Below are 13170 nucleotides of genomic sequence, written 5' to 3' on the forward strand. Positions count from 1 at the left end.
GCAATCTTGTAGGATGTGGCTGCTTAGTTTGGGAGCATGACTTCTTCAGACCTTGAGTTATTTTTCAAGGTCTGTCTGCTGATTTTAATGATGTCTCGTGGTTGTGCAAAGATTTGATTTACTTGTACAGAAGCTGAGATTGCTAACTGATGTATATCGTGCATGATATTGTTGCAATGCTTGTTTTCTTTTTCTAGAGCTGGAGCATTCTCCCTATTGTCCATCCTGTTAGTTATTGGTCATACAGTGATTCAGATTTTAGTTTCAGGTTGTTTTGCTCATCACACCTGTATCTGAAGCATTTACGAGCGCTTCCCACATAAACACAAGGCAGCTGGCTCCCAGGTGTCTCGTTTAAAGGTGCATTAGTCAAATTTTTCTGGCAAAACAGCTCGTCTATCATCATTACTGTAACAATGTATGAAGCACAGATCACACACTTTCAAACAAAAGCAGCTTTCTGTTGGTCAATGGGGGAAATTCACATGAGCATCTGGCCCGATCACGTGGATTCCCATTGAAATGACTGGATTACGCTTGCAAAAATTCACCGAGTTTTAGTAACCATGTTTTAGTTGGATGATTTAAAAAAAAAAGTTACTTGCATTCTGCAAAATCTGGTAGTCTAGACAAAATGATACTGTTCTAAAAACCTATAGTTTCCAGCACTACTTGATTCACAGCTGGCTTTAAACGCTGAAGGCTGAGAGAAGACGGGCGTTCCTCTTCAGACTGATGGGTGACACATGTTCTGAGTCCGTCCTGGACAAATGGTGTCTTATCAGCTCTGTAAACAACTCCTGACGGCCCACACACACACACACACACGTGTGTGTTTGTGCTTAAACGCTGTCTGTCTGCTTCCGTCTCACATGAGTCCTGTTAGCAGACAGAAATGTGAGCGTTAAGAGCAAAAATAGACGGCAGAGTGCTGGTTCTTATTTAGATAATCAGATTGTGCCGTTACTTAAGCAACAGGCAAAACAACTCGGCTCGTTTGTTGAAGAGTGTTATTCTTCGTACTGGTTTGAGTTTTATATGTTCATATATGGTGGATGTGTAAAGGTCAGAAGCACACAGCCCCTCCTGACCCCTCACACATTCATTCCCATAGAAACAGCCAAGCTCGGTTGCTGTGGAGATGACAGGCGATGGCTGGGGAATGTGTGTGTGTGTGTGTGTGTGTGATGGGGTTTTATGGAGATGCTGAAGTCCTTGTGCAGGACGCTCGGCTGAGATTAGTTACCGAAGTTTTTGATGATCTTAGTGTTACAGAAATGCATCGCAACAGAAGTATTTAGAGTTATTTTCAACAATTAGGAATGCCGATAGTGTGTGTGTGTGTATCCCTGTGAGATGTTCAAACACAATGGCCATCATTCATTCACATGAGCAGAACTAATTTCTGTGGAAAATCGTCATTTGCCTGAATTGTTGTGATTAATTCAATGGGAGAGTGATTTAAATACGATTTCCGCAGCCTGTGTTTCGCTCGGTGTTTTTACACCGAGGTCAAGTGTTGGTTTTCGGGTTTGAATATGTTAGTAAATTAGGGCTGCGTTGTATTGAAGAAAAACGAGATATGCAATAAGTATTAACCCTACTGTTAACAGTGTTGTGGTGAATTTGCTCCAAATACTGGTTAAACTGTTCGTTTCTTCTTGAAATTTGGTGAATATTATTGCATTAAGGGTCGTGAATGTGCATGCAAAGTTTCAACATATAGATGTGTTTTGGAAAGACTGTATAAAAATGACGGATTTTGTTTTGGGGTTATGTTGACCCCCCGTTGGTTTGCATGCAATTTCCCCAAAATCATTGCTTTAAAAAAAACAAAGAGTGGGGAAAAGCAAACAGAAGACTTTCATTATAGCTTGGCAAACTCTAAAATATGAAATACATGAGTGCTTATGAAATGAAGAACACATGAGACTTGTCTTCTCAGTTTCACAAATCTGTTAAATGTTGTGTTTGGTTTGTTAGTTCTTTGGGTCTCAATTACTAGTCCGAGTGAGAGATTCAGTTTACCCTCGCAAGGGTTTGAGAAAAAGACAAGTTCAAATATTTACTTATTTGCCTCTCCGTGTAGATTTGTGGCAAATGAAATGGAAACCAGTGTGGGTAAATAACTCTTAACGTAAAGGTTGAACCCAGTTTTTGAACATAACAGGAGGGTTAAATAATGTGATATGCGAGCAATTTAGATGTAAAAAAATAAAAATATTTATATTTGAGAATTTAATCTGACACTTGTAATTTACTCGTTACATATAGCTTGGATATTTTGTAACTTTTTGAAGTATGATTTGGTTGTTGCAGTCTTTGCATATTGCATAATGCATATTGCTATTTGTGATGCGACGGCTAAGTCCATACATTCCTGTTAATCTTCCGTGTTTTTCCTCACAGGTCCGTCCTCTCCTCGCGGTCAGCCTCCAAGATAGATTCTCTCAGGAGTAAGGTGGAACTGCTGAAGTTGCCGTTGACTCTGTCGTCCAAATCCATCTCGGAGCGCAAGACTCAGCTGGGCGGCACCACCGAGCGCTCCAGGGGCGGAGCTGGGGTCCACAAACCCCGCCCACCGGCCCCAGACATGGACAACGAGTCGCAGTACTCGGGCTACTCCTACAAGTCTTCACATTCACGCAGCTCTCGCAAGCACAGGTACACACTAATCACGTATTCGCACAATCATTTTTGATCGATTTATTGGATTCTGGATTGTATTTATTTTTTTAAAACTTCTTAAACAGACTTTTGAATGGTAGTTTAAATGTGGTTTCTTCAACTCTCGTGTTTGTTTACCGATAAAGCTGTTTTCTGCTCTGTTCTGTAACTCATGGCTTGTCCCGTGTGTTTCAGGGACAGGAGAGACAGGCATCGCTCGAAGAGCAGAGACAGCAGCAGCAGAGGAGACAAGTCTGTGACCATCCAGGCTCCTGGAGAGCCGTTACTGGACGCCGAGTCCACACGCGGAGATGACCGGGTCAGTGCATACTGCAGAGGAGGATTAGAAAGCGTTTGGAAAGAATGAGTTTCACTTACCGTATTACAGGAATGAGAATAATACAAATGACCAAAAAACCTCAAGTAAACATCACGACACATTAAATATGTTCAAAACTTAGCTCTTTTCTTTGGCTTTCAGCCAGCCCTAGAGATTTGATCCAAGATGAAAATATCTACTCTTTTATTGCTTATTATATATTCTAGCCCTGTATTTATTTTTGTAAAGCACTTTGGTCAATATGTTGTTTTTAATGGTGCTATGTTAATATAGCAAAGTGGAAAATGTGTCATGAAACTAATGTCCCTATACAAAAATATTATTGTTTCCCAAAATAGACTTCAGCTTATTGGCACCAAAATGGGCAAAAAGAACCATAAAATCAGTCCATGTGACTATTGTAGTAGTATTTATATTCTATTACCGTATTTAATTTTTTATTAGCTTTTTATATTTATTTGCATTTTTATTAGGGTTTTCCTAGGTTTCTTTTTTGTTTTATTTTCATTTTGGTTTAAGTCATTTTAGTACTTTAACTAGAATTAGAAATGTTGCCTTAACTGAAATAATGTATATATGTGTGTGAAATAATGTCTTACTATTAGCAAAAATATTTGAGTAATTTTGCCAAGGCAACATCTTTATCTTTTAAACTGAAGGTTTTATCTGTTTACATGTATTTCAGCTTTTTCAATGTTTTAATGACCTTTTATTGTTGTATTTTTAGTATTTTAATTTTAGAGTAAATTGTAGTTGCAATTATATATAATGTTTATTTAATATTCATATTTAGCTTTAGTAATTTTTAATAATTCAACTTACTTCAGCTAGTTGCCAAAGCAACATTTAATTTTTTTTAGCTTTAATCTAATTTATATTTTATTTCAACTTTATCAAGCATTATTTGTAATGGTTTTAATTGGCAAAAACAGCAGTGCTTGTGACTCATGAGCGTCGTCTGATGTCGTACGATGAGAATCGGACTCATAGTTCAGACGTCTCCTCTCAGCATCACTCACAACCTCTCTCTTGATCTCCCCTCAGGATGATAACTGGGGCGAGACCACCACCGTTGTGACCGGGACGTCTGAGCACAGCGTGTCTAATGAGGACCTGACGCGGGCGTCTAAGGAGCTGGAGGACTCGTCGCCGCTGGAGTGTCGCCGGTTCGCGGGGCCCGTCCTGAGTGGCGTTCTGGGTGTGTTCGCGCTCCTGACGCCGCTGGCCTTCCTCCTGTTACCGCAGCTGCTGTGGCGCGACTCTCTGGAGCCCTGCGGGACCCCCTGCGAGGGCCTCTACGTCTCGCTGGCCTTCAAGCTGCTGGTGCTGCTCATCTCGTCCTGGGCCCTGTTCCTGCGGCCGCCCCGCTCCACGCTGCCGCGCTTCTTTGTCTTCCGCTGCCTGCTGATGGCGCTGGTCTTCCTCTTCGTGGCCTCGTACTGGCTCTTCTACGGCGTCAGGGTGCTGGAGCCCCGAGAGCGCGACTACAGGGGCATCGTGGGATACGCCGTCTCGCTGGTGGACGCGCTGCTGTTCATCCAGTATCTGGCGCTTGTGCTGCTGGAGGTCAGGCACCTCAGACCGGCCTTCTGCCTCAAAGTGGTTCGCACCACCGACGGAGCCAGCCGCTTCTACAACGTGGGACACCTCAGGTTAGTACTGCTCATTACTAGCTTAAAGGGATAGTTGCTGTTAATTTACTCGCCCTCGGGCCAACCGAGATGTAGGTGACTTTTCTTCTTCAGTAGAACAGTAAAGTAAACGGTAAACAGTTTCTTCCCTCAAGCAATCCATCTCATGAACATTTGACATTAAACGTGGAACACACAACTCTATTATACATTATTTATTCACCACACATACTTATTTTTTCATTTCAAATCTGCACATATCAGACCTGTACACACATAATTGTAATTATATATTGTGTTTTTGCTGTTTTGTTCATTGCCTATTTGTATATTCGTATATTATTCTTTTATTATCTGTGTCCTGTTGCTGTCTTTCTGTCGCACTTCTGTCACTACAACAAATTCCTCGTATGTGTAAACATACCTGGTCAATAAAGCTCATTCTGATTCTGATTCTAAAGATTTTTAGCTGAAACTGCAGTACTTGGTGATTCATATAATGCAGCTGCCTGTATTTGAGGGAAAAAAAGCAAACCAGGCAGCACAAAATTAATATGTACCTCCAGAAGATATACTGAGGTCTTATGAAGCAAAATCATAGGTCTGCACAATAAACTGAACGATATTACCTGTAATCCAGAGCCAAATGGTCCAGAGTGATGTCTGATATTTGAACAAATCATTGTTTTGAACCAACTAAATAAATGCACATAATATTAATCACAATCCCATCCCAGGTAAAAACTGGTAAAAAAAAAAAATACTATTTGAATTAGTAATATATTTAATATTACTAAATATAAAAAATATGCAATTGTCAAAATAAAAATGAGTATTTATATAATATAAAATTTATAGCATTATAAAATAAAAAAAAGTTTACCTTGATTTTACAATAATTTTAGTTTTTTATTTTACATTACAACACTAAATTTCTGGCATTCTTAATTTCAAATGTTCAAACACTGGGCAGAAAACTATGAATACCATACGCTTCTTATTTGTTGACAACAGCTGGTTTATTAAGTTTAAGGAAGATGCTTGGCACATATGTTGCTCTTCACTCTGAAACATGTTTTATTTCCTTAAATCCCAGCATTTGATAACCGCACTAAGCCATATTGCAATTTCAGTAAGTCATGCATCTGGAATAAATCAGTCAATAATGTGATAAAAGCTGTGAATTCAGAAGGTTTGCGTGTCTGTGTTTTATCTCAGTATCCAGCGAGCGGCGGTGTGGGTTCTGGATCACTACTACACTGATTTCCCCGTCTACAACCCTGCTTTACTCAACCTGCCCAAGTCCATCCTGTCTAAAAAGATGTCTGGATTTAAGGTGTACTCCCTGGGAGAAGGTACACCAAATCTTCCCCATTTTACAGATATTTTAGTTTCTGTTCCACACATTCAGCTGATGAGAGATTGAGCAGGGCTGTTTGTTTCCAGTGCTTCTGACCGCTTGTGTTTCGTCTCCAGATAGCAGCACCAATAACTCGACCGGTCAGTCTCGAGCGATGATCGCCGCCGCCGCCCGCAGACGAGACAACTCTCACAACGAATACTACTACGAGGAGGCCGAGATGGACCGCAGGACCAGAAAACGCAAGGCCAGGTCAGAGTCCTGAAGAAAAACTCTTCAAAAGAAATACTTCCTGATAAATCATAAATATCTGGGTAAATCTCACAAAACAAAAATGAAAAATTACTATTACATTAACAATCTGATGAATATCTAAAACTCTCTGCATTTAATCAGAATTTAGATGGAAAGTGTTTATGAAAATAATCAATGCAGAAAATCTTACGATGCATGTTTTTTTGTAATTAAATTTTTAGTGCTGTCAAACGATTAATAAGTTTTTGTTTACATTATGTATGTATACTGTGTATATTTATTATGCAAGTATAAATACACACACATGCGTCTATTATATAAATACACACATTATATATATATATAATATACACATACATATATTATGCAAACAAACTTTTATTTTGGATGCGATTAATTGTTTGACAGCACTAATAAATACACACATGCATGTATATATTTACGAAAAATATTATGTTTATATATTAGTGCTAGTATCAAATGATTAATCGCTTTACATAATATATGTATATTGTTTAATATATGTGCGTGTACTGTATGTTTGTGATGTATATGTAAATACACACACACAGTATATATTTGGAAAATATATAAATTTATATATTTATATTCCTATTCTATATTATATATTTAATATATAAACATAATTGTTCTTAAATATATACATGCATGTGTTTGTATTTATACTTGCATAATAAATATACACAGTACGCATACATATATTATGTAAACAAACGTTTATTTTGGATGTGATTAATCATTTCACAGCACTATTTTTTGTATTTATTTATTTTTTTTTTTTTTATATTTATTTTATTATTATTAATTTATATTTCATTTTAATAATTGTTTTTTTTTTTTTGCATTTTATTTGTATTTTCTGAGTCAATTGTGGCCAGGGGTCCGTTCTTCGTACCTCACTTAATACATCTGAGATGATTTGAAAGATTCCAGCAACGTAATGACATCATATCATTAAAAAAGACACCTGACGAAAAACTTGACACATTTCTGGACCTTTATAAGGAAACCGCCAAGCGAACAAAACTACATTAATGTTATAATAGATAAATTAAATGTGCACTTTTTTAAATTTATTTGTAAAACATTATTTTTACATGATTCCCAAGTATTTATATTCATGATTTCTAGTATTTATGCAGGCTTTACATTTTTATTTCAATGTTGTAATTAGCAATTAATTTAATTTTTATATTTGAAGCAGATTTCTTATGTGACAGCATTAACTGAAGTTTCTTAGAGATCAAGTAATCTGCATCTCCTGCGTCATCAAGCCACTCCCATAATAGCCGTCACCACTCAAATTATCACTAATAAATCTTTTAATGAGTAAAACTGCCTGTGTCTATAGTATTATAGACTACACAACATACATACATATATATTTAAAAAAATAATAATTATTATTTTTAAATTATTGTCCCTGGACCAGTAGGGTGATCTTGTAATAAAGTAGCGGTGGCTGGGACAGATTTTAATGATCATTTCTGCTTAAAAAGAAGCAATCTAATCCTGTTTGCATGAAATAAGCTGCTCTATGACAGCAAGTCCAGGATCCAAGAGCAAGTGAAATCAGCAACAGGATCAAATCCTGCTAACTGAGTTAGCGACGTACGACGAACGGACCCCTGGACACATGTGTGTGTAACTGCATGTTATTGTGATGTACCTGACTCTTGTATTCAGTTTTTCTCCTGTGGAGATCGTTTGCTCACAGTTGTGTTTCTCCTCCCAGACTGGTGGTGGCAGTAGAGGAGGCCTTCACTCACATCAAAAGGCTTCAGGACGACGAGGCGGCGACGTCGCCCAAGCACCCGCGTGAGGTGATGGACCCTCGAGAGGCGGCTCAGGCCATCTTCGCCCCCATGGCACGAGCCATGCAGAAATACCTGCGCACGACGCGCCAGCAGCCCTACCACAGCATGGAGAGCATCATCGCCCACCTGCAGTTCTGCATCACTCACAACATGACGCCCAAGGTCAGCAAACACAGACAAAACTCACCCGTCCGCTACTGTCATCCACACCACAGCTGCTCTGTAACTCACCGGTTCTGCAGTGTGTGACGCAATATTCAGACAACTTATTACATGACTTTACTGTGTGCTGTATCCCACAATGCAATGTGCTCAGCAACAAGAAGTAACATCATTATGCTTTTTAACCTCTCTTTCTTGACTAAACTGCTGAAACTAAAGGCATTTTTGCACAAAATTGGATTAAAATAACTAGACAGCACTTTAATTAAATGTGCAATGTAGTGAGGTCATGAGACTTAAAAAATGCAGTATACTAGATTCAGAAATATTGTTCAAATTTGAATATACTATTTAGCATTGCATAGGAAATGTATTTTATTTGGTTGACTTTTTAAAATTCTTTTTGAAAGATGATTTTATAAATATCAAAAATTGTTCAAATATGAGTTAAAAATTTTTTTTTATATATTAATGTTCTTAAATTAATATTTAAATTAAGCTTAAATTATTATTTAATATTAATATCCTTAAATTTCTCCATACAATCCTCCTTTTCTTTAAACCACAAACAAACTTTACCTGCATAAATTTAAATAAATGTATTTTTATTTGTGTGTGTGTGTGTGTGTGTGTGTGTGCATGTATGTGTGGCCAAGTAAGCTTTTGTGTGGTAGATTAATGCATAACATTTTGAAAAGTTTAAGGAAAGTTGTTTTTTTTTTTTTTTGGTAATGACCTTTTATTAATATTGTAATATTTTAAAAAAAAAAATAAAATACAATATTAAAAATACAAATAAATGTACTTAAACATTACATATGTATTTGAAAATATTATTTTAATATTTTGTCATTTTAATTATATTATTTTAACCTTTTCATTAAAACACAAACAAACATTTGGGCCTTTCTTTCAAATACATTTAATTCTTTTCATGTCTATATGGGTTGAAAAATACATAATGTGCCCAAAGACCTTTTGTAATTTATATATGCATGTTAAAGTGTATATTTTACTGGTCAATCTTTAGTTTTCATGTTTTTAATCCGCTTTAATCACTAGTTCATTGTAAACGGTGCTGTGTGTTTTAAAACAAGAATTCCAAAGTAAAAGAATTAGCAAAATGCCATTTATAGGACTTTTAGGTAGAGCATAGCATGCATGTAACACAAGAAACACACACATGATGACTGGTCCTAATGTGCTAAATGTCTCCGTCTGTGCTCAGGCATTTCTGGAGCGGTACCTGGCCCCGGGCCCCACCATGCAGTACCAGCGAGAGAACGGCAGGGGGCGCCAGTGGACTCTGGTGAGCGAGGAGCCCGTGACCTCAGCGCTGCGGCAGGGGCTGGTCTTCTCCCTCCGCCGCCTCGATTTCGCTCTGGTTGTCACGGTGACGCCCCTCCCCTTTCTGAACCTGGGGGAGGAGTTTATCGATCCTAAGAGTCACAAGTTCGTCATGCGGCTCCAGTCAGAGACCTCAGTGTGAGACAACCACAAGAGACTCCGTTACAAGGACACAACCACTCGTTTTTTGTCTTTTAGATATCACTTTTATGACCGTTTGTGTGTGTTTTGTTTTTTTTACACTACATGAACTACTTTGATCTAGAGACTGACTCTGGACTGACTAACTCGTATGCATTTCAGCTGTGAATATAACGTGTGTCTCGGTCAAATACACTTTCACACATCAGTGCTGCACAATACAGACGATTTACCAGCAATTCCAGGCGTCATAATAACACTACACCCACATTTATGCCTCAAAACCCGTGAAATAATCACTCAGAAGTGATGGAAACTCTACAAGATTGTAGCTGAGCAATCAAGTGCTTTAATTTGTATGATTGTCGGTAAAAAAAAAGCACAGGAGAAGCATGTTTGTAACTTTGTATCTGTCGTGAATGTTTTTAAGACGTCGTATGCATCGCAGTACTTTATTCTAATGAATCGAGGGGCCTTTTATATCGTTGGTTTACATTGTGTTGAAACACACCAGCAAACTCACCGACTTTCTTCAAGACGCTGTGTTTTTTTTCTAGCGGTTGGTTGGTGCACCTGTCATACATGACCAATCCAATGTGACCTTTACATGAAAAGGATGAATGTGTGCCAAATGTCATATCTGTGCCTCGGCGGCCGGCGTTCTCGTGGCTGCACACACACCTGTTTCTTGCCGGTTAAAGGACAATGAGTTAACTAGTCCTTCCCATTTCCTTAACCAATGTGGGTCATTGTAGTTTGTGCCCCCCTCCTTCACCTTTTGTACATAACTCATTTTTCTTTTATAGGCGCGTGTACGTCAGTGAAAGAGGGATTTGAAATGATGTAGGTGGTGATTTTCAGAGCTGACCGTTTCGTTTTTAGGCCTGATGCATGCATATAGGCGATGCAGTTTTGTACTTTGGTTTTATTTTACTTTTTCTGTTTTTTTTTTTTTGTATGGAAGTTAAGCTAATCTTTTAACATTTTCCCTTTTAAAAAATGGTTTGTTGTAAAGAGATTTGTAGATTTTTGTTTATTGTGTGAAGACCTTTTTGGTTATTCATAATTTTAGAACTAAAAATGTTGCAGCATTTTTTTTTTTTTTTTTATAAAATAAATGATCGACTCTACTCTTACAGAGTTCGGCTTCTCTTTACTGAAGTATGTATGAAGCTGAATGTCTCGACAGCAGGATGTTGGTGTAAGTGGACGTGCATGACAAGCGTTTCTTTTAAGCAGTGGACACCAGTTTTCAAAAGAGAAACAGCTAATTTCCTTTTCCAGTTCTTTTGTTATTGGTTGAGTTTTAAAACTTTTAAGTTTTAAAACTCAGTTTCTATCCAATTAAATATTTGAGTGCTTGGCATAACTTGTATATTCATTATAAAAATGCCCACTGTGAATCAAGATTATGGAGGAGAAGGTACACTCCAAAAAAAGGTGCTATATAGTACCATATATTTAAAGGTGCTATACAGCTCCTTTGTCAAATGGTATTGTGTAGAACCATAAGAGGTGCCATATTACATTGTATTTCTTCAACAAAAATGGTGCTAAACAGCACCAACAGGTTCTTTGGCTCATAAAGAACTTTTAAAGGGGTTTAACAGGTTCTTTGTATGGCAGTGGTGCTATATAGCACCTTAATCACCCCAAAGAACCACTGAAGAACCATCCAGGAGCTTAACAGGTTCTGTATAGCGGTGCTATATAGCCCCTCAGTCATGTCAAAGAACCGCTGAAGAACCATCCAGGAGCTTAACAGGTTCTGTATATGGTAGCGGTGCTATATAGCCCCTCAGTCATGTCAAAGAACCACTGAAGAACCATCCAGGAGCTTAACAGGTTCTGTATAGCGGTGCTATATAGCCCCTCAGTCATGTCAAAGAACCGCTGAAGAACCATCCAGGAGCTTAACAGGTTCTGTATATGGTAGCGGTGCTATATAGCCCCTCAGTCATGTCAAAGAACCACTGAAGAACCATCCAGGAGCTTAACAGGTTCTGTATAGCGGTGCTATATAGCCCCTCAGTCATGTCAAAGAACCGCTGAAGAACCATCCAGGAGCTTAACAGGTTCTGTATATGGTAGCGGTGCTATATAGCCCCTCAGTCATGTCAAAGAACCGCTGAAGAACCATCCAGGAGCTTAACAGGTTCTGTATATGGTAGTGGTGCTATATAGCCCCTCAGTCTTGCCAAAGAACCGCTGAAGAACCCAGATTTGTTGCTATACAGCACCATAAGTGGTTCCCCTATGACTACGAGCCAAAGAACCACTTTTAGTGCTATATAGCACCTTTTTTTTTCTTTGAGTGTAGTTGAGCTTGAATTAAAATGTTTTATTATTATTATTATTATTTTAACCCTCTGTTGCCATAGTGCTGGAACTATGAAGTTACTTTAGGCAAATTGTCTGTTAGCATCACACTGGATTTTTCCATAGGCTTTTGAATTATCACAACAAACATTAAGCTCTGTGTTCAACCACATTTCATCAAACTTACAGGTTTTGTCCATCCAGATAATCTTCACAAAACAATATAACTATTATGAATATTGAAGCCTAAGTACAAACGCCAGAACTAAAAAGCTGACATTAGGCTATAAATGACCTACACCACGGTCACTCAGCATCACCACCACCGTGCTCTCAACTGTTTCAAACTTAATTTAGATGTTCAGTGAAAAGGAGTTACTCTGTGGATGAATTTAATCCACGCTACGTGAACCTTTTCATTTAAACTGGAATAAATACAAAACTAGAGCCAAACTGGAACGAGACATTAATAATAAATAGTAAGTGAATAAATGAAATAATCATAACTACAGCACATCTGAAAGCACGTACAGTACAGTGTGCAGAAGTCTTAGGCCACCAACAAAACATGGTTTGAAGTCAGTTGTTTGTATCTCTTGCTGTAATGTATCTGTAGGAAATATCAGTTTACATTTCCAAACATTATTGGCCATTAATTGTGATAATCCAGTGAGATTTGAGTCTGAGAACAGCCAGTGCTCCACACAGAGATCTGATCTGATCATCTCCAGTCTGTCTGGAAGAAGCAGAACAAACTGAGACACACTAAATCCAGAAGAACTGTGGCAACGTCTCCAAAAAGCTTCAAGAAACCTACCTGCAAAACTACCTAAAAACTGTTTTAAATGCATAGTGTGCTCACACCAAATGTTGATTTAATTTAGTTAATTGATAAAATCTATTTATGGCATTATTTCTGAAAGCATCCTCACTTTACAGCATTTTTACCCAAGTGCCTAAAACTTTTCACAGTTTTGCAGGAGGTTTCTTGAAGCGTCTTGGAGACAGTTCTTCTGGATTTAGTGTGTCTCAGTTTGTTCTGTTTCTGTTTCCAGACATACTGGAGATGATCAGATCTCTGTGGGGCACTGGCTGTTCTCAGACAAAAAT

At 38.0% G+C, this 13170-nt stretch overlaps 1 protein-coding gene across 2 annotated transcripts in view; it reads left to right on the forward strand.

Moving 5' to 3' along the window:
* LOC306879098 (vang-like protein 2) overlaps nucleotides 1-11106 on the forward strand; it is a 13045-nt gene extending 1939 nt beyond the window's left edge. Inside the window, exons 2-8 of one of the 2 annotated variants that reach the window (XM_079431806.1) lie at nucleotides 2410-2664; nucleotides 2863-2986; nucleotides 4052-4659; nucleotides 5857-5993; nucleotides 6115-6250; nucleotides 8010-8253; nucleotides 9482-11106. In XM_079431806.1, coding sequence (XP_079287932.1) covers nucleotides 2594-2664; nucleotides 2863-2986; nucleotides 4052-4659; nucleotides 5857-5993; nucleotides 6115-6250; nucleotides 8010-8253; nucleotides 9482-9742 — 1581 coding nt within the window. In that variant the 5' untranslated portion in view covers nucleotides 2410-2593 and the 3' untranslated portion in view covers nucleotides 9743-11106. The remainder of the gene's footprint in view (nucleotides 1-2409; nucleotides 2665-2862; nucleotides 2987-4051; nucleotides 4660-5856; nucleotides 5994-6114; nucleotides 6251-8009; nucleotides 8254-9481) is intronic. The other variant, XM_079431807.1, reaches the window with a different exon arrangement.
* Nucleotides 11107-13170: the final 2064 nt, after the last annotated feature.

The sequence above is a fragment of the Barbus barbus genome (assembly GCF_936440315.1).
Source record: "Barbus barbus genome assembly, chromosome: 2".
Classification (NCBI taxonomy): Eukaryota; Metazoa; Chordata; class Actinopteri; order Cypriniformes; family Cyprinidae; genus Barbus; species Barbus barbus.